The following is a 25,406-nucleotide window of genomic DNA, read 5'->3' on the forward strand; positions in this document are numbered from 1 at the left end:
TTTTATTTCTTTTAAAATAATACTTCATTGACGATGAAACGTGAATTTAATAACATGACAGTGTATAAAAACTATGACAGCACATTTCTGAAATTGCTTATCTATCAAGAGTTGCATGTACGAGTATCCCACTGCCTGGAAATTTGAGCTCTGGATAGACATCGAAAAGTGGGAGAGAGCCTCCTACGACGTGCATATTTACCCCTATGAAAGAATATGCTTCATCTCAGCCTTATATCGTGGAGGGGCTGGACTATAAAAGACCTAAATAATATTGGGGGGTATGCTGTATTTCTTAACATGGTACTACTACGTAACCTGAATTTGGAGCCTTCCAAAATGAAGATGGAAATTGAATCATGGCTTGTATTCCTAACAAGCATGTCTGCTTGAGCGCACACCATATACCACACGCACCCAAAGAGACACACACAGATTGCCTTCACTCAATAATATGAATTGAAAAAGAAAAGAAAATCCCGACTTTACAGCTACCTAAAGGGTTTCCTTTTTGTTTCCTTCTCTTCCTTTTTTTTTNTTCTTCTTCCTTTTTTTTTTTTGGTTTTTTTTGTTTTGTTTTTCTTTCTCTGTGAGGAGAGGCATTTGAGATCAGAAATTGGCCTCATCCTCAGCAAATTTCAATAAGAACTTCAAAATTGAAGGCTTGGGATCATCTTCAACTCCTTTGTCCCTGGTTTCAAAAATCCCTTTCATAATACGAGTGTACAGCCTTTCCAGCTGAGGAATACTGTAGCTTTTGGTTCGCTCCACAAACAGTTGCTTGGCAGATTCCACTTGGTTTGAAATCTCGTCATCTGCCATTCTAATGTCCTCGGATCCACTCCCATTTATCAGATCAGAAGCTTCTGTACAACTTTCTTGCTGGTTGCCATCACCACAAGTAGATTCAGGCCTCTCACAGTTTATCTCGTTTGCCTCCAGGGCTTCAGATGACTTGGTTTGTACTGAATCTATGATCCTTGATTTTTCCTCTACTGCAGCACAAATGAACAGATAATTTGATAAGTCATGACCATTGTAACACTTCTAACTAAATTATGAAAGAATAATCATCAGTAAGATAATTGTTATAGAAAGTGCAGAAACTATAGGGTGATCAAAGAAACTACAAAACAATGATAATTTGCTTCTTTTCTTTATTCTGGTAAGGATACTGTGGTTTTGAACCCGCATAAAATATCAAAATGCGGTATGGTGGGCTGGAGGTAGACAGAGGGATTCATTCCATAATTGATTCCCATCTCATACTAGTAATCAATATTAAGCCTGATACAAACTCCTGTTTTAAATTCAAAGGCATGAAGAACATTTTTAAACCATCTGCAGCTCTGGTACTTTGAAGGAGGCCATCTCCAAGCATGACTGGCTACTGCATATACCTTTGTAAGTAAACACAATGATTTTCACAATATACTCTACCCTGTTTCTTAACTCATTGGCTCCCACCCTTTGGTGGGTGATAAATCACATATTCTACACTTCTTAGGATTAGGATTTGGAACATAATCAAAACCATGATTTGCAATGAGATTTCTAAAATAAATATGACGGAAACTTATTGCTTACAATGAATGACCAAAATCAGAAAAGCGAAAACCTTCTACTTTTAAGATACTCCACGTTATGGGGCAAATATTAGCACTAGAAAGAAACCACCAACCAAAATCTAAGTACCAGATTCTTTTACCCTAGAAATGGTATTATATATGGATACTAATTATTAATCAAAAAACACTGACACAGCTGCTTTAAGAGCCTGCCAACTGTTACCTTCTGGTTCTTAAGTGATTCCAAGATATGATTTAAATGAATGAGTGATAACGTTGAATGCTTAGAACTTTTGAAAGGGAAAAGCCCCTTCATAATATAAATGTAACCATATGCCTATCCTGGTATTGGATGCCAATTGAGAAAACTAAATCCAAATCTTAGTAACAAAATATGTGAACTTATCCTAAACCCACCTGATCATGCACCTAGTGAGAGTCAGCTAAATCTATGTATACACACATAAGAGACATCCAAATACCTGCAAGGACAGTATCAACATTCTTCTTTGGCCTTTTCAAAGCCTCATAACTTTGAAGATTGACCTCTGGCTGGACATTCCGAAGTCGGGCACTTGCTCGAGTGACAGTTCCAAGCTGCACAACAGGTAGCAAGGGGAGAGTAGACACCCCTATATCATCTGGCATATGTGCTGGACCCCCTTGGACAGCTATTTTGTCACAATAAGCAACCAGTGCAGGGTCCATCTGTGACAGCATCCCATGTACCTGATAGAAAAGAAATTAAGATTATGAAAAGAAAAAAAAGTAAGCCCCAGAGTAATGAGAAGAATATTTGGAGCAAAAGAACGAGTAAACGTACTGCATCCCGTAGTTCATAAGCTCTACTAACAATCCTAGCACCATTATAATCATCTCCGTTATAAGCCTGAAATTCAAGAAAGCAAAGCAAATCAGGCACAGGAAACCTTATGGGAACAGAGCAAGACAAAAAGGAAGATAATGCAGATAATATTTATTACTAAGTCTTTCAATATGTTTCCAGAACTTGGCACAAAGAACTGAAACATATAATACATGACAAGTGTACAATGGAAAAAGACAAAAGCATCCACAGGGCTAAAAAATCCAAAGCATGCAATACAAAGACATGCCCTGTGCATGAATTTTGTCAGTAAGTCACCTTCCACTAATTTGTCACATCCCCACCTAGTGGAAAAATATATCAATGAAGTACACATTAGTTCATGTTATACACAGGATATCAGGAGAAGATTGGAATATTTGTTATAAAATTCCAGTCTCAACAACAAGAGAAGATTTGTCTACTGTGTATAGTATGTAATAAAACCAAACTTCCAAGTGATCCTTTACCTGACATAAGAAATAATATCTGCATTTAACTTAATGTCAAAGAAGATTACAACAATAGACTGACAGTAAAGATAAATAAACTAGCAAATTATTCAGATTCTACTCTCATGTACATAGCATGCGACTGTTGGTTTTTTTGTAATGCATGTGCAGTTTAGATGCATTCATGTGTACCTGTCTATAAAATGCATCTGGTGAAGAACCTAATTCCTTTCCCTGTTATGTAATTTCAATTTTAGCAATTAGGATTTTCATATTTTTGGATTCTGGGTATTTTTGTAAATGGTCAGAACTGTAACTGTTGCAATTCCTCTACCCTTTGCTTAGTTATGTTACTTTGACGAGTTTAGATTATTATAGCATTTTGCAGTGGTTCAGGTTTATTTTCTTGGTGCCTAACTTGGTTGTTTACATGTTTAGTGGTTACTATCCTATTATGAATCTTCTTTTTTTTTTTTGAAAGACCTATTATGAATATTTTGAATATTTTGGTTTCTTGAGGCATGGATAACGAGGAATATCTCGTGCCCCCTTCTTCCTCCTTGATTCTCTACATGCATAGACCGGTGAAACTACTGTTCATAGTGTTGCTGCAAAGCTTCCTTATTTATTCTCTTCTCCCTTCCTTTTCCTGTTCTTTATTTTTTTACTTTTTTTATTGTTAGGGGAGGGGATTTAAACTTAGGACCTCTATTTCCATGGTGAGGTGTGGGTACCACTGAGGCAATACCTCGCTTTTTCACTTTTCATTTCTATTCAATCCTAGATCCAACCCATTCTATAGACTACTTCAGAGGCCCTAAACCCACAATTTTTCTATCCTTCTCCCACTTAAATAGCTCATTGTAAAATCAGTTTCAAAACCACAATTTTGCTGCTGCAACAAAATTCCTTGGAATCTCTTTCTGCTGCCAGCCACTCTTTTGCCCTTAAGTTCCAATGAATTTGAGCCCCTGAATATAACAATAAACCTAAAATCCCAAAATTTTCAGCCCTAGGTATCTACCCTACCATAGATCCTAAGCAAACAGATTTCCCCCACTCTGTCCTACATGCATTCATACACGTTAAAATGTTAATCCCCCAAATAATCCACAGTAAACCATCATCCATTAGTGGCAAGGTACATGTTCAACCAAGTTAAATTAATAAAAATGGAAATCAGAATAGATCACATATAGAAATCATAACAAACCCACACCTTTGCATTGGTTACAATCAGATCAACATCTTGCAGAAAAGCTGCACAGGTAAGATATTGCCCAGAGTCAACCCGCTGCAATAGAGTAGCCACATCCATAGGGTTCTGGATTATTGAGCGGTAGTTTGGTGCGTCCTCATCAGTGACTGGGTAATGAAAGACACTAAATCTTTTATCGTAAAATATCCTGCAACATGATCAACCATCGTCTAAACAGCTTAGTAACTGTTTAATAAAACCCTTTTCAGCCATAAATCAAGGCCTATATATCTTATTTTGTAAGCTCATATAAAGATAACAACAATCAACAATAAATTAAAACCTTCAAGCCCATTCTAGAAGCAATCTTCTTCGAAATTTGAGGTTTTCCCAGCTATATTAACTTTGGAGATAAAGCAGGAGTAAATAAGGGTAACAAATGTAAGTTGATAAATAGAATTACATGCAAAGGAGATCTTACACCCAAAACAAATTCATGGACCATTAGGAAACATCCAACGATAATTATTTAATGAGCCAAAAACCACACTGCAATTGGGAGAGATATACAAGAGCCAGCTTCATGTCTACAGGTAGATTTTCTCTTTCTTTTTCTTTCTTTTCTTCTTTAGTCATAGTTTCAAAATTTTTTTCACTAGTTTTTTTCATTTTCTTAGCTAATAAATTTCTCTCAAGGTCACCGAACTAAGCAGTTCTACAAGAATACACCTAATATGCCTTGGGCAATACTTTGAAAAACTTTAGATCTTCTTCCAATCTTAGTTATAGTTTTTTCATTTGCAAAATTCCAACTCAGCACTGAAACCTGAGTTCCAGTTCCCTCGTCTATTTGTCCTAAATTTCACCTGAATCGATTGAAATATGCTTCACAGAGATTATAACGCCAAGATAAAGATAGAAAGGCAGGATGAAGGGGGCAGAGGGAACAACAAAAGAAAAGGATGCCTAAGTTAAAGGGTATACTATAAAATGCGTTTCTGATAGGACCATGGTAACTTACCGGTTGCAAACATCTCTAAGGCACATCCGTAACCGGCGAAGAGCATGTTGCTCAGCTTCTACTTTGGCCTTCAATTCTGAGACCTTTGGTCCACTTGCCACTTTTGGCACCTTGGGAAGTTCAGGAAGAGATTCTGATTCCCGGGACTTTTTGGTCACAGCCTCCAACAAGACTGACAAAGCAGCTTCAATTAAACGGTCAAAAAACAAAGATCTGTCTTCAGTTGATGGTTTGTCCACTTGATAGCTGACAATAAAAATTAAATACATGACTGTCAAACTAAGTTTTAATCAATAAAAAGATAAGTAAATAAATACCTAGGACGATTTGGAAAAAGTAAAATTCCTGCTCATCAATATCAACAAAACAGAAGCAACACCACAAAATAGAAAAAGGGAATACAGAATGCAGTTGGACTGAATCTGAGATGTTCATCGATATTATTCTATTCATACATTGAATTTATAAAACAAAAAAGAGTGAATCTGTGATGTTCCAACAAGATCTATTACTTGCAAGATCTATAACTTGCAAGAAAGGCCAAGAAGGGTTTATTTATTCAAAACCAAATGTCATGGCGACAACAATAACCAGCCCAGATTATGAATAATAACTGCCAATGGTCAAAATGATACCAGAATAATCACAAAAAAGAAATGGTAGAAATGCATAAAAGGTTACTTTAAGGGTTAGTTAGACATACACACTACGCTGAGGAAATACTGAATATGGATTCCCGTCAAATTCAGCTAGTAAAATTGAGGATGTTCCAAGTAACAATATAGGTAAGTCCGAAGGCAACTCTTCTAAAAGAGTAAGCAGTACGGCCCTTAGCTGTTCATGTGCCTGCAATACCATATTCATCAAACTCAGAAAATAAAGAAAGGACAGAAATGGACTAATAAACTGGACCTGAAGCACCCAAAAAATCATCAACTTTTAATTGAGTGCACTCAATTGAACTAATACTTAATCAGAATCAGATATGAAAAATTACTCAATGAAAGGAAGCACTCACGTTATCCCACCATAGATTAAACTGGGGTATATAGAGTATAGATGGTGTTGTTCTTCTTGCTTCGCCAAATATATGAACCAGTGCTTCCTCTGGTGTCTTTGCACTAGGATCCGAAAGAAGTGATGGAAGACCAAGAGAATGTACAGGAAATTTCTCTAGCTCATGTAAAATTGCAGGTCCAAGATGATCCTGTAGAACTAGATCAGTAAGTATATTCAGTTTTTGGTTCCAACATTTGCAGTTATTAAAAATCAAGAAGATGCAAAATATTTACCAAGCCAGAACCATCACCACCACACAACAGAAGCCGAGGCCTATAAACAAGAGGAATTGCAGATCCATATGAGAGCATAGAAAGCTTAGTCAACTCAGATGACACTGTTAGGGGAGGAAATATGTCAGATATATAGTTCATGGCTTTCTGGAGATGTCTTTGCAGGCACGGTGCAACTACCAAAGACAATGGCCTAGAGTGAACAATGGAACCTCTGTGAGCAGCGGGAGTAATTGTTGACATGGCCTCTACAAAGTGATACTTTTCAACCTTCACCGAGTCAACATCTATCAAAAATTTATCATCACTAGTGTACACTTGAGGATATTTTTCACGAAATGCACGAATGGCAGCTTCAGTGCATAGGGCCTTCAAATCTGCACCGCAATATCCCACACAACTAGCTGCAAGTTCCATTTTAAGTTCCTTAGAAGGAGGTTGCCTCCACTTCCGAGTGTGAATATCTAATATTTCAGCACGTGCTTCACAGCCAGGCAAAGGAAAATTGAATTCACGATCAAATCGCCCAGGGCGCCTTAAGGCTCCATCAATAGCATCAATCCTGTTGGTTGCTCCAATCAAAACAACTTGTCCACGAGAATCAAGACCATCCATGAGGGCAAGCAAAGTGGAGACGATTGAATTGTGAATCTGCTCTTGTTTGCTAGACCTCACAGGAGCAAGACCATCTATCTCATCAAAGAAAATGATGGAAGGCTGATTCCTTTGTGCCTCCTCAAAAAGAAGTTTCAATTGTCTTTCAGCCTCACCAACCCACTTGCTAAGCACATCAGCACCCTTTCGCATGTAAAAACTGACTTTCTGACCTGCCTTTGAAGCAGCACATGCTAATGCTCTGGCAATCAATGTCTTACCTGTGCCAGGAGGACCACACAACAAGACACCCCTAGGTGGGGTGATGTGATAACTTGCAAAGAAATCTGGATACAACAAGGGAAAGAAAACCATTTCCTTTAAAGCATCAATATATTCAGAAAGCCCGCCTATTTCATCAAAGCTTACACTCTCATCAACCTGTAAGGGTTGAATATCTGCCCCTCCTTTAGAACTTGGTCCAGCAGTCTGAATCCCAGAAGTCAATGTAGCAAAAGCATCACTTTGATGGCCCCAACCAGATGCAGCAACATTTAATCCCCATGGTGTTGTCCCATGCATGTCTAGTCCCCCAAACAGCCAAGGTGGTCCAGATCTGCTCCCACCTCGACCCCAGGGAATAGCAGGCCCCTGATCCAGCTCATCCACAAGAAGAGAATCATCAGAATCCTCGGCTCTTGCTAGACGATGACGCTTATGAACTCGTGATCCACCCTTCCTAACATCCCTGCTGACCTTAGTCCCCATTCCTTGATGCAAAACCCTCCGAGGAGATCTAGCTCTTTGCTTGCTCTCATCCATAGAAAGCCTGCGTACATCAGCACGATTTCGAAGATCATATCGCCTCCTTCCTTCCTGCTCTTCTTCACCCTCCTCGTCATCACCATCATCTTCTCCTTCATCTTCACCCTCAGCCTCTCCATCACCCTCATCTTCAGCATCACCCTCTTCCTCATTTTGGCCATCATCTGCAGCATCGTCATCTAAATCATTCCCATTTTCAGTTTCATCCTCGCCAACTTTCTCCTCTGAAGTGTCCTGCTCATCACCAAAATCCAAATTCATTCGTTTAATTGCAGCTGCTTTTGACCGACGAGGGCGCAGTCCTTCACGCCGAGGAGTTTCTTTAGTCTCCATAGTCTTTTTACGCTTGGGAGAAGGAAACTCATCTTGACTTACACTGTTATCAACCTGGTTCCTCAAAGGTCGATATGAAGGTCTCTGAAAAAAAAAATAGTAAGATGTTGAAATAGAATACACTTTCTGTGATGCGTTAATATTGATATCTCACCAAATCCGAGAAAAGAAATTGATTTTCAAAATTCTGTTACCATCATGTCTTCATCCTCTGAACCGGAACTGTCAGTATAACCAGTAAGATTCACAGAAACTCTCCTCTTTCTTGACGAACGTCGAAGATTGGGTGTGCCTGACTGCAACAAAAGGATGACTAAAATTAATCAAATTCAGAATACATGACATCATTTACAAAATGAATCATTTTGATGTAATTGGCTTCAAGAGAAGGGGCGGTGATATGAAAAGCATGCAAAGATGCAACTTATTAAAGAAAACCTATATGGCACATGGCCTCCTATAAGAATGCCTGACATAAAAGAGAAATAGGAATCTATATTTTAATCTAGAAAGCAGCAGAACAAGGAACTAGTATCTGAAAATGCAATATGATACAGCTGCAACACAAAATTAATGTCACCATAAATGTTATGATATCAAGTGTCAACAAATAATTAATGCTTACAGTCATACTAAAATCATAAACAAAATCTATGCCAGGTTAGGAATGGTTTTAGCACGAGTAAACAGTTTGCAATGCCGTCCGAGTTCATCTCAACACTGCATGGACCATCCTAGGTTCAAGAGATGTAGACACAGCAAAAGCAGTCAAAAGGTTGTAGGCATAACAAGAGAAAGAAATAGGTTATACATATGGCGCAAAGTTGAAATAAATCCTTTCCATTTAAAATAGTCTTTAAAGTAATCTATGTTGTAATTCCTAAGCATTTCAAATAGGTGGTTGGTGATGGTTTCTTGCATATCTGTTAGGAAACAAATGAACCATTTTCAAGTGCAAAATAATAGCATCAGCTAATACGTTTCTTTTCTTTTATAATGGCAGCAGAAACTCCTTAAACTCCTTTTGGCTGTTGCTGTTTGCTTCCAGAAGCAAAAAGCAAAAGAGCGTGCTTGGATATAAAGTCAAACAAAATCTTCAAAGAATTATAATAAAATATTTAATTTCTTTAGATAACAAAATGCATGATTCTACTTGATATAAACTGATTATGTTATATTGGCGTTATATTTATATATGTCCAATTTTTAACCAATTATGATTCTGCATTTTAACTTTTTCTTCTACTTTATAGCAGCTTTTCAAGAAGCAAATGGCAAAATTAAAGTAGCAAAAGCAACAACAAAACAGAGGCTTAATGTATGCAATATAATTATAAAACTACTATAATCATGTAAGAGAAGAAGATTTATATTACCTAATCCCTTTATAATTTTATGATATCTACAGTCTAGACAAACTTCACATTGAAACTGGACGAGCTAAAACTTTTCTCTAAACTGCTTAAAGACTATCAGCATGATATATACATTTGGATAAGAATGCATAACTTACATTGTTGTTGGAAGTCCGCACTGGCCGATCCCCTGAGCGCAACATTTTGGCAATGCGAGATGCTGCCGTCCTTGTCTTTGTCTTGCTTTTCCTAGTTCGAATGATGGTTGGAGTGTAATACAAATATGGGCGGCCATACACTTTTGGCCTTCTTCTAAGCCTATCACTTGTGCGCACAGGCCTAGAAACTGGCCCATCTCCTTGACCAGATCCTTTTGAATACATAGGCAAACACTAGCTTTGATGATTGTATTCTTCCATAAACTTCCAAGTGTAACAACACCTTGAAGAGGAAAGTACAAAATAATAATAAGCAGAGAAATTGCTTTGCCTAAACATTCTTGCATGTATAACTTTTCAATTATGCCATTGTTAATGGCACATGATTCTGGACAATTATCAACAGTTATACTTTTCAAAGAATAATCTCAATTAAACACGGGCAATTATGAAGTCATTAACTACATAGAAACAAGAACCTCTATCAAACGGTAGAGTAAGAGAACAAAACATTGTAACAAGTAAACCTATTATATCCTCTTTTAAGCTAAATGCAAGCAAGAACAATCTTTATGAACCAAATTATCTTTCCATTACTAGATAAAATTCTAAGTTCTCAATGGCATGTGTATTAAGCATGCATATTGATGATACCTGATAGCTGCTGCAGATTAAGAAAGACCCTTCAGATGCTATAAAACCGCAGTAACTAAAACATTCAAGGACATTACCAGAAAATATCTTTGTTTTACCATGTTAAGAAAGAACATCAAAAGGTATGATGAAAGATATCACAGAAAGGTAAAAATGTCTTCTTGAGAGGCCGTATTACTCCCTGTTAGGAGCTACACATTTCCTCTGAAGTATGTGGAGTTTGAGGACCAAGGATGCATACTGGTTACAAAGGAACTTCTTCAACAAGGAGCTCAGACTAGTTAGAAGGATCAGTTTGCAGATTGTGCTCAGAACCACGCTTTAATAAGAGATTGGTTAATAAAAAAGAGGTAAATGGGCAGGGGAAGGGCACAAGATGGGCTCAAAAGACTGATAGAGAACTATACATGCCTAGTTGTCACTTTCTAATCATATATGCCAAGAGCATTTAATAACTCTCTCCTTTCCAAAAACATTCCAAGTACAAACATAGAAAACAGATTTAAGGCAACTCTTTCTCCATACCAAGATGAGCTGCGGCTCAATTTCAGAAAACAGACAAGTGTCTCCATCCTTCAAGATCTTATTTTTGAAATTATTCCCGCTCTGTTTGTTTTCAGAAACTTCAACAACATCATTCTTCAGTTAACGTACTAACATCCAATTTTCATAGCAGCAACATTTTCATCAAAAGCTAAGGTATATTAAATCATGAACTGTTCAATGCTTATTCCACATTCAATTAAATTAAAGACTTCGTCCTAAGTAAAATCTTCAGTGTTTACTTAGAGGAGAAAACGTCAAAACCTACACCTAAAAAAAAAATCCTTTGATTATTGCAAAGTGAAATTAACTATTAGCACAACAAAAAAAAAAGATCAAATCAAACGAAGCAAATATTCGAGGTAATTCCAAACTGTTCGTGCTCCTCCTTCAAAAATAATCCCATTGGAGTGCTAAATCTAGCATATTAATCAAAAACGAGCAAAGCAACAGCACATGCACATGCACATATAAAGAAAAAAAAAGAAACAGAGTTGCTGAAAACAGAGAGAAAAAAGCATGTAAATGCAAAATGAAAAAACAAAAAATAAAATTTAACCAAATCAAATAACGTATAACAAAAAAATCCTTCAAATTTAGTAATAAAAACAAAATACTTTGACATTTCTTCTTTGAAATGAAACATAACAATACTTTAGTTCGGAACAACGGAGAGAAATGTAAATTAAAGGCCGAGATTTTGTGGTTTATACCTAATCAGAGATCTAGCTGAGATGAGCTTCCACCAGAGAAGAGAAAACGCGAGAAAGTGCGAGAAAGTGCAAGGAAAGAAAGGGGTTAAAACCTCGAGGAGCTTGTAAGAGAGCTCAAAGTATATAAACAAAAACCTAGAAAGAGAGAGCTAAAGGAAAACGAGTTCCCTGAGTTATTCGACTCAGTGAGCGTCCGGCTCGAGTCACTATCTTTTATTTTCTCTTTTTCCCAAAAGGGACCCATTAAAAAGCGGGTCCACGCTGACACTTAGATAAATATGTTTGGAAACTGTAATGATATTAAGCAAACGGCCAGTCAATATTAGCCACGTAAGCTAAATGTGCTTTGTTTCGACATTTAGAAAACGGAGGTTGCATTTGCTGAGTTGGCTGATAATCATTGGTTTTGTAATTTGGGAACGGTTAGATACAACCACACCTAATTAAGATTCCTTTCTTTCACGGTTTGTTTGTGTCCACAGTGGCAGAACCATAAATTTTATAAAGAAATTGAGCTTAGCCAAAATGTTTAATGTTGGGATTTAAACTTTTCCATAAAAGAAAATTTTTGGGATTTGAGATAGAATTTTCATTAATTAAGAAAGCTTATCTCTTCAATTTGGTTCAATTTTATAACCCACTTGTATTTAATACACAAGTTAACATCACCAAAACCCTACTTTCAAAAAAAAAAAACATTACCAAAACCTAAAAATGAAATACTTATCATTAAACACATCCTCTTAGGTAAAGATAGAATTATAGTTTGTTGTTGGTTGCTTGGGCTTTCAATTAGAGTTTGAACTAATTGCATCCTAATTAACAGAAAGCTTGAAAATAGTTTGTAAACGCCTTCATTAGCATTAATTACTGATCCATCCATGGTGTTTGACTATACATCCGCTATGCATTGCCATCCGACTGGACAGGCACCACCTGCTTCCCTGGAGAAGCAATCTAACTAAGCCGTTTCATTTCTTGCAAGCTCCGATCCATTTTGTGAAATCTTATTTTCATGGAATTCACCACCTTCTTCCTTAACTTCTTCCAATGGCTTGTAAGTATAAAGCCAGGCACAAATAATGTAGTAAACAAGATTCACAACTTGGATGCCACTAACAAGCCAATAGTAGTACTCTAGTCTTCCCCTGTTGAGATTCCTGTCAGGCAACCAATTGTTCTTCTCTCCGGTGTACTCATGAACAAGTGATACCAGCAATGTTCCTATGTAGTTCCCCACCGATGTTGCTATCCAATACAGTGCTGCAGCTGTGCTTCTCATGCTTTCTGGTGACTGGTCGTAAAGAAATTCCAGGTGCCCGACTGACATGAAAACTTCTGCTATCCCATGAAGGCAAAATTGAGGAACTAACCAAAACACACGGATGGGAATTATGGCATTTGGGTCATCCAACAAGTGGTGATTGGCTGCAACTGCTTTCCTTTTCATCTCGACAAATGATGCAACAATTGTGGCTAGAATGTTGACCGTGAAACCAATGCCCATTCTTTGTAAGCATGTTACTCCTGAGGGGTTTCCGGTGAACCGTTTAGCAAATGGAACGAAGAGGCGTTCGTATAGAACAAGTCCAGAGAGCATGGTTAGGATGCCAAAGATGGACAAACTGGCTGGTGGGATTTCGAAGGAGTGGGATAGGTGACGGTCCATAGTTCGAGCTTGTTGGATGGTGAAGCTGTGCTGGTGTGAGGAAGAGGTGACAAGTAAAATTCCAGCTGCCCAAATTGGCAACATTCGGATGATGGTTTTTAGTTCTTCCACTCTATGGACTGTGGCTAGCCTCCACAGACTTGGTGGGTTGGAATTTGTAGCCTCACTTTCTGTTACTATTGCAGCTCTGTCAAACCATCTGTGGATAGAGATTAAAGAAGCGATTTTAATCATTCAAATATATTAAATGTCGGATATTATTAGCTTCTTGTTACTGTTACAAATATTTTTTTAATGAAAAACCATAGCTTACTTGTACTGATCACTATGTACAAGTCTTCCATGAACAGAAATAGCTGCATCAAGCTCTTTGTTCTGATACAAGAGCTTGGGGTCTTCAGGTGCAATTTCTTTTCTTTTCTTCACAGCCGCAACAATCACTTGAGCCAATCTAATCAACGGACTTCCACCTGGTTTCAATTTCCTATAAAGCGTTGAACCTATGAGGAAGGCTATGATAGATATAGCCATGGCTATGGTTGGGATCCCAAGACCCCAACCCCAGCCCACATTGTCTTGGACGTAAACCACCACAGTCAAGGCAGTCAACGTGGCTATTCCCATGCTAAAATAGTACCAATTGAAGAAATTCCACTTTCCTGATCGAGCAGCACTTGATTTGTCCATGTCAAACTGGTCAGCAGCAAATGTAACAACACAAGGCCTAATGCCACCGGTGCCAAGAGATGTGAGGAGAAGAGAAATGTACAATATCCAGAGTTGAAACGTTGAGGCTGCCTGGCAGTTCTCTTGAGTTGGGCACGGCGGGGGACGGAGCGATGGTAGCACTGCCGATATGGTGATGCTAACCAAGCCCTGCAACAAGATACAGGGCAATGGGTGATCAATTGAATGAATTCATAACTAATGGCACAGTCCTCGAGTAAATAGCAAACTAAAAAGAGTGAGAGGGAGACCAATTCATAAATAACGGAACCAACAATGATGGTCCAAAAGCGACCAGCAAAGGAGTCAGCAATCAAAGCACCAATTAGGGGAGTAAAGCTGGCTGTTCCACCAAAATTGGTGAGGATGTTGGAGGCTTGAACCAGAGGCATGTTTAATTCCCGAGTTAAGTATGTTATCATGTTGCTGTGGAACCCGCTGGCAGCAAATCTATCACATATTTCATTTGCTGTCAAAAATATTGAAAGAAACCAAGTTAAATTGTCTGGCTAACAATTCGTTTGATCGTCAAAAATTTTTGCTATTGGAAATGCTGGAGTTCAAAAAGTTAAACTTACCAAGAATGAATGGCATTGTTCTAATGCCTCCAAGCTTCTTGCTCTTGCTCTTCTCCTCTTCTTTCCCATCTTCCTCAGCCTTCTTCTGGCTAGCCAAATCCATCCCAGTTTTCATGTTGTCCATGGTAGCACCTAGCAAGATCTGCAAAGGGCCATATATAAAAGCTGCTGCCTAGTGATTGAAAATAGTGGTGTAACTGACAGGATAGTGAGGTAGGACCGCTTAATTGACTTCATTATCATCTGACGTCTGATCTTAGGTCATTATTTTTTAGCTCTACTGCAAATGCAAATTGTCTTTATTGCAATAAGTATTTATAATTCTTGTTACATTACCTTTCTTTTTTTAGATTTTCAACATTAATTTCCTTCTTTATTTTTTTTTATTTATGGAAAGTTATCTGGTATAAACTTTCCAATATATGTGTACTGTACATCATGTGTCATATAACATTACATATATAATAATAATAATAATGAAAAAAGAGACAAAAAGAGAGATAAATAAAATCAAAAGAATCTTTGAAAAAACACAAAAGAAAAACGACAATTCGTATATGATTATTGCTAATGGCATTGGCATCCACGGGTTGATAATAGGTGTCATGTGCTTCAGTAGTTTGTATGATCCGTGAATGTGTGGGAATAACCATTTCTGGAGACCAAACTGCTTACTTACGTCTCTTATTGTCACTCTCTGCCATTATAGAGGGCAATCATGTTTCCTTTTTCATTCCCAAACGGGAAAATATAGGGAGTAATTAACCCTGAATCTGAAATCTAAAGATTTTTAGACCTCTTTATCGCCATAGAAAGGTCTTGTTAGCTCGAAGAATGAGTGACCAGGGAAAGACAACCATATATAACTTAACTGCTCAACACTATAAAGAAGTCAGGTGCCTCCTTTGTCGGTGCAGGTTGGATATCTAAGCATTAAAAGCTTGCTTCGCCAGCTTGTGCGCAGGGTATACCAGTCCTGCCTGCAAAGTCTACAGAGGCCATGTTAAGATAGATACACATATTCATCCTTTTTTTTTTCCTTCTAAAAGTTGTTATGACCACCATTAAAGGTATCTCCTTCAAGATATATAGACATGTCTTGTAAATTAGGTATAGACCCACATCTTTGACAAAACACTTACAAGGTTCACAAAGCTGCAGCACATATCATGCTTCCATCAATGGTATGAAAGCCAACCTTTTCTCTTGGCGATATTTAGGGCAAATGGGCAATATGGCTCGTCTTTCATAGTCTCTCTGGTAGCCACCCCAATGCCTATATGTCATTCTAACGTTGTATCAACCACTGCATTGTAAAATTTGGTATTTGGTTTTGCACTTGTCTTTGGGTACTCCTCTTTCTTTCTTTCTTCCTCCTTTTGTATCAATGACAAAGAGTTGGCTTTTGTTGAACTCTTCCATATCCTTCCCCCACCGACATAATTACAAACTCCTTTGTTTCTTTTGCTTGGCCTGCCCCACGTCACCTCTTCCCCATTACTCATTCCATACTCGCTCAAGTAACCATAAAACCTAAGCTCCACTCAAATCTCATTTTTCTGCTTGCTTCATGAATCCACAGCCCTGTGGTTTCAAAAAATACTTTAACTTCACTCTCTGGGTTTAAAAAAGAAGAAGTTAAATGTTAATATTTTAAGTAGTATATATATTTTCAAAACATATAGTTTGCGTTATGAAAACCATTAAGTTTGTGTTTTAAACAATTAGTAATATGAAAAATAGCAACTAAGCAAAGTGTTATTTAAAGGTTAAGTTGCATTTTGGGTAATTACACTTTTGGTCTTAAAATTTCCCACCATTTTGCAATTGAATCCTAAACCTCTTTAACAATATCTAATGAGTTCTAACATTTTTAGAGCATGTTTGATCTGGGGAGCCTTTCCCTCTCTATTTTTAATCTTTCTTTAATATTTTATTTCATTGAAAGAAATGATCATTCACAATAACAATTACTTTCTTATTTTATTTTCATAAATCAAATTATATAATAATTATTTATTATTTATTTTAATTTTACAAAATAATTATCCTATTCTCACTATATTTTTTTTTTCCGATCCAAACACAGGTTTTTGTAAAGTTTATCTCAAGAAAACCATGCATATTCGACTTACTTTAGGAAACAGGTTGGACTCAAAGCCCAAGTTTTACCCAAACAGGATCACCGCCAATAGGCCTACAACCATATATCCGAATCCGACCTAAAAAAGAAGCGGAAAAAAAAAAACATACTAAAAAGCAGAAAGCAAACCAAAACCTAGGGCTACTCTTCTCTCCTCACGGTCGTTTAACTAACAGAGCTTTTCTTCGAAGACACTGCCAAAATTCAACAATGGCAAACTCAATGGCTAGGTCGTTCCTTCAGGTTGCAGCGACGGAGGAGGTTGCTTCTCCTCTCCGAGTTGTCCAGATCGAAGGACTGGTATTCCTCCTTTCCTCTTCTAATCTTTTTTCCTATTTTTCTATCAATTTCTATTTTCTTATCAATAATTTTTATAAAATTTGAAAAATTAGGTGATATTAAAAATAATCAAACACTGCAAGGAGTTTTCACCGGCTCTGGTTACAGGCCAGCTTCTTGGGTTGGATGTTGGCAGTGTCCTTGAAGTTACCAACTGTTTCCCTTTCCCGGTAACTTGGCAAATCTCTTTTAATTTTTAATTTTTATTGTTTTATATATATATTGTTTTCCTTTTTAAATTTGGGTGTATCGTGTTTCAATGGTTGGGGCAGATCCGTGAGGAAGACGAGGAAATTGAAGCTGATGGAGCTAATTATCAGCTTGAGATGATGAGATGTCTAAGAGAGGTTAACGTTGATAACAACACTGTTGGATGGTATGTCTGTCTTTTTTGTATTGCCAAGGACATGCTTTATTATTATTATTTTTTTGGTTTTGTTGGATTGTTACTTTTTTTCATTGCTAACAGTCAGTTCAGTTCATAACCAATTGTGATTCCATTATTGTAGCGTGGACAGTATCTTATTAGTTATAGTTATTCAAATAATTTGAACTTTAATTTATGGTTAAATTATGCACTCATCTACCTTTTATTTTGTGAAGTGAACTTTGCCTTGCATATTTTCAGGTACCAATCTACAATTTTGGGTTCATATCAGACAGTTGAATTAATTGAGACCTTCATGAATTATCAGGTACTGGATTTAAAAGTGCCGCTTCACCTTTGTTACATTTCCTTGCAATATGGTAATTTCTGTAAATCTCTGCATCAATTTTATGTGTCTCCCCCTTCGTGCTTCTGTGGACCCAGCATGAGCGTCGCAGCTAGAATAAAATCTGATTTTAGTGATGTAGACATGCCAGTGCCTGTAAAAAGAACATATGTCTTGCTTTAACTTGAATAGGAGTACAGGAAAATCCTTGTCATTGTTCAGTGGCAGTTTTTTGTGAATCTCCTGAATTGTGTGTAAATGTGTTTGTGGTGATGAACATGATGTTTCTCTTTAAACTATGGATACAAAAGGAAAAAAGAAAAAGAAATAGAAAAGCTCAATGGCCTTTTTTTTTTCAACTTACAACTTTTGTGTTGCTTTCTAAATGGTTTAGATATTGTAACTTGTTATAATACTTGCTTTTTGGTTTTTAAGAAAAAGTATAGAATCAGAATGAGACTTCATGGTTGCCATTAAACATAACTTCAATGCTGAATGAACCTAAAAGTGAGTCAATAATTGAATCTTATGGTTCAGTCCTCAGCATTTTAGCACCTGCCACCCCCCCCTTTTTTTCCTTTTAGATTCGCTTGCAAAGTATAGCTCATGATTTTATTTTTTTTATTGAATTATTTATTTCTATGTTTAATTGTTAATCATTGCAGGAGAATATTAGGAGGTGTGTATGCATTATCTATGATCCTTCGAGGTCCAATCAAGGTGTCTTGGCTCTCAAGGCTTTGAAGCTATCTGATTCTTTCATGGAACTTTACCGAGCTAATAGTTTTACCGGAGAGAAGTATGGTTTCTTTGTGCTGTCAAAATTTCATAAAAGTGAATTTAATGTGATCTCATATCAATGTTTTCTTTTGCTGTTATAGGTTGAGGGAGAAAAACTTGTCATGGGTGGATATTTTTGAGGAAATTCCTGTAAGCTTCTAAGGCTTCTGACTCTTACTGATTTGATGAACTATTGTAATCTATCATAGAGGTTGCATTATCCTTCACTATCATCTTGTGTGAAATAACCACTAGTCTAGTGCTACCTGTGACCATGCTGCTGCAAGTTCAAATAAGTTAACGATCCTCATATCATGAGCAAAGTCACAATGATGTGTGACCGTGTTCTTTCAGTGATGTTGGAATGTGCTGTAATGATATAGAAAGTAACCAAAAAAACCCAGTTTGCTGAAATCCTTTAGGATTTATCATATTTTATCTTACATTATTTGAATTGTCACTGATTTGTCAAATGAATGGATGCTCTTGAAGATTGGGCTGGCCTTATGTTCTCCAAAATCTGTGTTCTTGCACTTCTATCTTCAGAATTTATTAAGTTTTTCACATGTTTCTTGATAGTGGGGTAGTGATTGTTTGGGATTGACTGTTGATTTTTATTTAATTCTGGTTTTTTCTCGAATGAAACAAATGTGGTTCCTGCTTTCATGTTAATGGTAGTGCTGCTATTCTGTGGCAGATCAAAGTTGCAAATTCTGCCCTTATCAGTGCCTTTATGACTGAACTGGAATCTGATACTCCAGTCACACAGGTGAAATATAAAATGTTGATGGCATACTTTTCAGTAGTACTTTGGTAAAAGACTGGGACATTTGCCTTCTTCTAACTGTAGTTTTCTGTTTTAGTGTGATTATGACCGTCTTCAATTGTCAACTACTCCATATATGGAGAGGAATATGGAATTTTTGATTGAATGTATGGATGATTTGTCAATGGAACAACAGAAGGTTTGTGTTCCCCTTTCTCTGATATTTCACTGCCTTCATTAGCTGTTAATTTATGTTTGTAATGTAAATTGCCTTTTTGCAGTTTCAATTTTACTACAGGAGCCTGTCACGTCAACAAGCCCAGCAACAGGCATGGCTTCAGAAAAGAAGGTAGTATACTTAAGCTAACCATGTTATTTAAATAAACTCCATATGCTACGTCATTAGTGAGTTCGCTGGGAAGAGATGTTAAAGGAAAAACCCTTTTGTTTATAATAAAATTAAAAATGTTTTTAAGTGTGTGGTGACCTTGAAATTTCTGAGGCACAAAGTTTTCAAGTGTCGTAGGTTGAAAAGTTAAGTTGATGGCATTATTTGATTGTAGAAGCTTTGCAATATAGCCTGTGGGTTTACTGCCTAAGCATTAAGTGTACTAAGTTTATTGAAATTCCCCTCTCTTCTCCTTTTGGTGGAGTGGTTTTTGTTTTATGAAAAGGCTTTATATTGTGCTTTTGTTTTCTTAATTCACGTAATTATTGTATTTATATGGTTATGCATGTTTGTTCTGTCTTGTATCTGTAGGTCAGAGAACATGGCACGGAAAGCTGTTGGGGAGGAGCCTTTGCCTGAGGAGGACCCCTCAAACCCCATCTTCAAGCCAATTCCTGAGCCATCACGGTTGGAGAGCTTTCTCATAACAAATCAAATTGCTAATTATTGCAACCAAATCAATGGGTATGTTGTCTGTTTTTGATCTTACCTATTATCTTTCCGGATAGCCTGACATCTTAAAATCTTCTGCAAATTGACATTTTGAAATCTATGCAGTCCTAGTTGTACCTTTCAGCCTGTTTTTGTGTTTCACATATAGTGTCTTTCTTTTAGACTTGCATCAATGCTTAGTGTAAGATAATTGAAAAGCTTGCTCCTCTTTGCCTTGACTTCCCCTAATCTATCTCTTTGTAAGGCTTTAGTAATTTGATTGCATTCAATTTGGGCATTGTAACCGATACAATTTTTCCTTGGTTTGTCTTCTGCAACTATCTGGCCTGTTATAAACTTGTAGTTGTATTTACTGGTGATTGCTACTTTAACATGTACTGGTAAAATTTTTATAGACCTGAAAGGAAAACAACAACAACATGTCCTATATGTAATCTAATTCCTTTTGGAGCAAAATATTAAGTATTATTATTAGATTTTTGTTTTGCTAAAAAAGGAAGAGAGAGAGAAGAGGGAAGATATTACAGGTTCTCTGTGGGTATCTACAAGCAGTTAAAAATGTTCAGTTATTTTAATGTCTAAAACAATCAATGGCGTGACATTCTGAAAATTTATCATTGTTGAATAAATTTGCAGGGTTGCCGGGCAGAGCTTCAACAGATTGTATTTAATGAAGTCCTTGCATGATAAATGAAGCAAATCTAGTGATAATTGTTGTATGCATTTTGCTGGTATAGGTGCATTATCTGGACTACAATTACAAGAGAAATTCAATCTTGTGAGGCATATTGGAAGCTGAAATTTTTGCAATGTCTGAGTAGAATGATAATTTATGGGTAGCCTGTAACTTCTTTTCGAAGATGAACAATTAAGACGCTTGGCCTTTTTTTGAGTTTTTTCTCAGTTTAGGAAATTATTTATTTACTTCACCTTTTGCCATGAAAGGATCTATTATGTACTATTATTCGAACCACAAGGAACATGTAGAGCGCCCTTGTCTGCTCATAGGCAGGCAAAGCATCATTACTATAAAATGTCGAATCAATCATGTTAAGAAGTAAGCCTGATAAAGTCATTCATGTTTCAATCAAAGCTTAAGAATCTTTGGTCAAATCATTTACTGCACAAAAGGTGAAATTTGACCAGAAGGAAAACAATTCAGTAATGTTTTAAGTAGAAATGATTGGGTATAATGTTTTAAAAAAATATATGAATTTTATTTAAAAATAATTATTTATTTTATTTTATTACCTTTAATTAAGTTTTTGTCTTAAGTATTATTGTGTCCCAGAATTTTCGAGATAATTGTAACAGATTTCATTGAATATGGAAGAAAAATAAAAACTAGACCTCTGTATAAGATATTTTTCAAATTTATGAATAAAAAATTGATGCAGCAGAAAAAAGGGTAACTGCATTCCCTCATAGACTTAAGGAAATCTAATCAAAGGACGATGTATATATATAGATATAGATAGATAGATAGATAGATAGATAAAGAAAAGGCAGAATTCCAACAACTGATAGCAGAAATCTTGCTAAATAGTAGGAAAGAGCAAGAATTAAGAAATAGTTTTGGACAAGTGTGGAAATAAGTTGGTGGTAAAAGCTAAGAAAAATCATGGGACAAGTTTAGTTCTCAGAATATTTCCATTCTGTGTGGAACTGGGGTCTTGATAACTTGCAGTATTTGCACCACTTCCGCCATGGAAGGCCTACTGGACGGTATCTGAGAGGTGCATACCAGCGCCAATTTGAGCACCGGCAACACTTCATCCTCCGGATAATCACCCATACTCACGTCGACACACTCTAACACATTCCCTTGCTCAAGCAAAACTCTTACGTGGTCGCTTAGTATCACCACATTATCCTCTCCATATTCAACTGGCCTCCTTCCTGTCACAAGCTCCAAGATTAACACCCCAAAACCATATACATCGCATTTCTCATTAACCCTTAAGCTCTGACATGCCAGCTCTGGTGCCACATATCCTAGCGCACTCTGAAACCTGTTGCTGATCACATGCCTTTCGAGCTTCATCAGAAGCCTTGCCAGTCCAAAATCTGAAATCTTTGGATTGCTGTTCTCATCTAGCAGGATGTTACTTGGTTTTATGTTGTAGTGAATTATTGGTGGCCTGAAGGAATGATGCAAGTGAGCAAGTCCCTTAGCTGTCCCAAGAATAATTTTGAACCTGTTGGACCAAGAAAGTGGTGGGGCCGAACCTATTCTTTCATGGAGCTTTGTTTGCAAGTTTCCATTAGGTGCATACTCCGTCACCAGAAGCTGAGACTGAGGAGTCCAGTAGTACCCTTCTAGTGATATCAAATTTGGATGCCTTGCTTTTCCCAACACGCGAACTTCTCGATCAAAGTCGTCTGGATATTGGATTATGTTTGATGTCACAAGCTTTTTGATTGCCACAATTCTTCCTTGAGCACCCAATGGGACCTTGTAAACGGTTCCAAAGACTCCTTCACCGATCTCAGCAGCTTTGTTAAGTAGGACTTCAGGATTGCCAATCCTATCAGGTGATAACTTTGAATCAAACAGAATGAGCTTGCCTGTGGGCAGACTTCCTGATCTCGTAGAGCTTGAGCACATGCTTTCCAGTGCAGTCTCCACAAATGCAAGTCTCCTTCGAGCAGAAACATTTAAGAGGCTTATAATTATCACCCCAGATACAATCAGAATAGCTGCTGAAATTGCAACAATTGCAGAAACACTGAGGAACATGTGACGATGGAATTTTGTCGGAATTGAGGATTCATTTATTTGCCTATGACCACCCATTTGGCTGTTGTAGGCATCTGGATCAAGAACTAAAGGTTTTGGCACGTTCATCTTACATGGTCCCCTCAACAAAGGTGAACAAATTCCCAAATTTCCCTGCAAAGCACTTTGGTCCAAGCTTGGAAATATACCTCCTACAGGAAGCCTGCCTGTGAGTTGGTTGTATGATATATTTACAGCAAGAAGGTTTTGCAACAGTCCAATCTCTTGTGGTATTTCTCCACTTAGCTCATTGAACTCCAGTTTAAGAATCTTAAGCTTGCTTAAATTCGAAATTGTTTTGGGGATGGAACCACTTAGATTGTTGTGAGACAAGCTCCTACAAATAAGATATTACAAACGATATTAGTCCAACAAGGCATGACTTGGATATAATATAGGTGAGAAATCAAAGAAGATGAAAGCAAAAAATCAATGAATATAACTTACAGCATGTAGAGAGATGAACAGTTCCCAATCTCTTCTGGAATTGGCCCAGTCAATGAATTTCCATCCATTTGAAGAATAGCCAAACTTCCAGATTCACATATGTCCCCTGGAACAGCACCGTATAAGGTATTGTTTCGAAGATCCAACACGGTTAGGTTCTGAAATAACCCAAGCTCTGGTGGTATCCTTGACTGAAGATTGTTCCATGATAAATTCAAGTACCTCATGTTGGCAAAAAGACCCATTTCTGCAGGGATACTTCCTTGGAGACTGTTTCTAGAGAGATCTAATTCTTGGAGAGACTCAAATAGTCTACTTGAACCACGTGGAATTGAACCTGTTAACGCATTATTGGAAAAATCTATCTCTTCCAATCCCAGGTCAAACAAACCAGCCGGTAAGCTACCATTGAATCCATTATCCCTTAAGTGGATAGTTGATAACTGGAAGCAGTAACCTAGTGATGTTGGTATATTTCCAGTAAGCCTATTATTTGACAACCTCAAATAATTTAGTGCTTTCAGGTTACCCATTGATGATGGCAGGCTTCCTGTTAAACTGTTGCTGGAGAAGTCCAGGTATGCCAAGTTGCTCATGTTACCAATCCCTTGAGGAAAATCACCAGTGAACATATTGTTTGATAAACTGAAGAAAGACAAGAAATTTAGCCTCTGGAGAGAGTCTGGGAGTGGTCCAGTGAAAAGATTATAGCTCAAATCCAATGTATTTAGATGTGGGCACAATCCAATATCTAGAGGCATTGGTCCTGAGAAGCGGTTATCCTGTAACAGGAGCTCTTTTAAGTTATGCAGGGCGAAGACCCCTTCTGGCACTGTCCCAGAAAATTCATTATGGGATAGATCCAAAGTTCGAAGCCGCTGCATATTATAAATCCCAGAAGCAAAATCTATGTTACCAGAAAAATGGTTTTTAGAGAGATCAAGGGTGTTCAAAGAGAAGCATCTAGCTAGTGTACTAGGAAGTTGCCCTTCAAGTGAATTCTCAGCTAAAGAGAGATATCGAAGTGATGAGCAGGTTTGAAAGAGATCATCAGGGACTGAACCTGAGAGAGAATTCCCGGAAAGATCGAGAAACCTGATTGAATTCATATTGACAAAAGAGCTTGGAATACGTCCTGAGAGACTATTATGACTAAGGTTAAGCCTTTCAAGACTGCCAATAAGACCAATCTCTGGACTAATGCTACCACTAAAATTGTTATGAGAAAGTGATAATACCTTCAAATATTGCAACTTTTGAAGGCCTTTACCAATCTTTCCTGATAAACCCAAGCCATTAAGAGAGACCTCGGAAACTCGACCATTGACAGGATTGCATTGTATGAATCTCCATGAACACGGCGAGTTATCGTCTTCATTCCACGAGTCAAGATAAGAAGAAGGGTCTTTAATGTCTGATTTGAAGACTATCAGGCCAAGAACGTCATCATTAAGTTGAATAGAAGCATCATCATTTCCCATGCAGCCATGAAGCACAGCCATGGACAGAAGCAAGAAAACCACCAGCTGGCGAAATCCCATCACCACCATCTTTCTCATCTCTATCTTGACCCAGGAAGCTATCAATGGCAAGACCACGAAAGCATCATAGTTTCACTAAAGAAATGCAGGGCTGTCAGTGATATAACTGCACTCACGAGAGTTTTTTTTGAGATAAAAGGGTCAGTCTGGTCTGGTATACCAGTCCTTGGTAGAAAGCTAATTAAGCCAGGATGGGGAAAACGAGAAAACGGTGAATCGAAGGGGAACTGAAAAAGTGAAAACAGGAGCATCAACGAGGACCAAGGTGAGAATGTTTAGTGGGACTGTGAAGTGATGAGACAAACAAAACAATTGGTCCAACATTGGCATCTCTGACATATTCCCAACGCATACCAAGGCCCTTTTTTTCTCTTGTCTGGAAGCTTAATCCCGCTCATCGTCTTCGCTGTGACCCAATCTGTCGCTTCTTCCTTGCCCCTCGTGCCTCACCTT

General features: G+C 37.4%; 4 protein-coding genes across 6 annotated transcripts; 1 reads left to right on the forward strand and 3 right to left on the reverse strand.

The window, feature by feature from the left end:
- Positions 341 to 11,755, reverse strand: LOC18602557 (ATPase family AAA domain-containing protein At1g05910). Of its 3 annotated transcripts, none has more exons than XM_007034022.2 (11): positions 11,572 to 11,755; positions 9,662 to 9,944; positions 8,343 to 8,444; positions 6,397 to 8,232; positions 6,123 to 6,311; positions 5,808 to 5,950; positions 5,105 to 5,350; positions 4,105 to 4,291; positions 2,392 to 2,457; positions 2,051 to 2,297; positions 341 to 992 (listed from the first exon to the last, which is right to left on the reverse strand). In XM_007034022.2, exons 2-11 carry the CDS (start codon positions 9,884 to 9,886, stop codon positions 610 to 612), a joined length of 3,624 nt encoding a protein of 1,207 aa, XP_007034084.2. In that variant the 5' UTR covers positions 9,887 to 9,944; positions 11,572 to 11,755; the 3' UTR covers positions 341 to 609. The 3 variants fall into 3 exon arrangements, with proteins under 3 accessions (XP_007034084.2, XP_017975324.1, XP_007034083.2); XM_007034021.2 differs by having other exon boundaries at positions 610 to 995; XM_018119835.1 differs by lacking the exon at positions 11,572 to 11,755 and having other exon boundaries at positions 341 to 995; positions 9,662 to 9,886.
- Positions 12,403 to 14,748, reverse strand: LOC18602558 (protein NRT1/ PTR FAMILY 3.1). The gene is made up of 4 exons (XM_007034024.2): positions 14,545 to 14,748; positions 14,218 to 14,435; positions 13,554 to 14,116; positions 12,403 to 13,439 (listed from the first exon to the last, which is right to left on the reverse strand). The coding sequence occupies exons 1-4, from the start codon at positions 14,666 to 14,668 to the stop codon at positions 12,533 to 12,535; spliced, it is 1,812 nt and encodes a 603-aa protein (XP_007034086.1). The 5' UTR covers positions 14,669 to 14,748; the 3' UTR covers positions 12,403 to 12,532.
- Positions 16,765 to 21,240, forward strand: LOC18602559 (eukaryotic translation initiation factor 3 subunit H). Its single transcript, XM_007034026.2, has 11 exons — positions 16,765 to 16,987; positions 17,080 to 17,196; positions 17,299 to 17,402; positions 17,655 to 17,721; positions 18,405 to 18,538; positions 18,621 to 18,669; positions 19,217 to 19,288; positions 19,383 to 19,484; positions 19,567 to 19,634; positions 20,046 to 20,198; positions 20,823 to 21,240. Exons 1-11 carry the CDS (start codon positions 16,898 to 16,900, stop codon positions 20,878 to 20,880), a joined length of 1,014 nt encoding a protein of 337 aa, XP_007034088.1. The 5' UTR covers positions 16,765 to 16,897; the 3' UTR covers positions 20,881 to 21,240.
- Positions 21,682 to 25,406, reverse strand: LOC18602560 (probably inactive leucine-rich repeat receptor-like protein kinase At3g28040). Its single transcript, XM_018119238.1, has 2 exons — positions 23,413 to 25,406; positions 21,682 to 23,302 (listed from the first exon to the last, which is right to left on the reverse strand). The coding sequence occupies exons 1-2, from the start codon at positions 24,969 to 24,971 to the stop codon at positions 21,826 to 21,828; spliced, it is 3,036 nt and encodes a 1,011-aa protein (XP_017974727.1). The 5' UTR covers positions 24,972 to 25,406; the 3' UTR covers positions 21,682 to 21,825.

This window comes from Theobroma cacao, chromosome 4 (genome assembly GCF_000208745.1).
Source record: "Theobroma cacao cultivar B97-61/B2 chromosome 4, Criollo_cocoa_genome_V2, whole genome shotgun sequence".
NCBI lineage: Eukaryota > Viridiplantae > Streptophyta > Magnoliopsida > Malvales > Malvaceae > Theobroma > Theobroma cacao.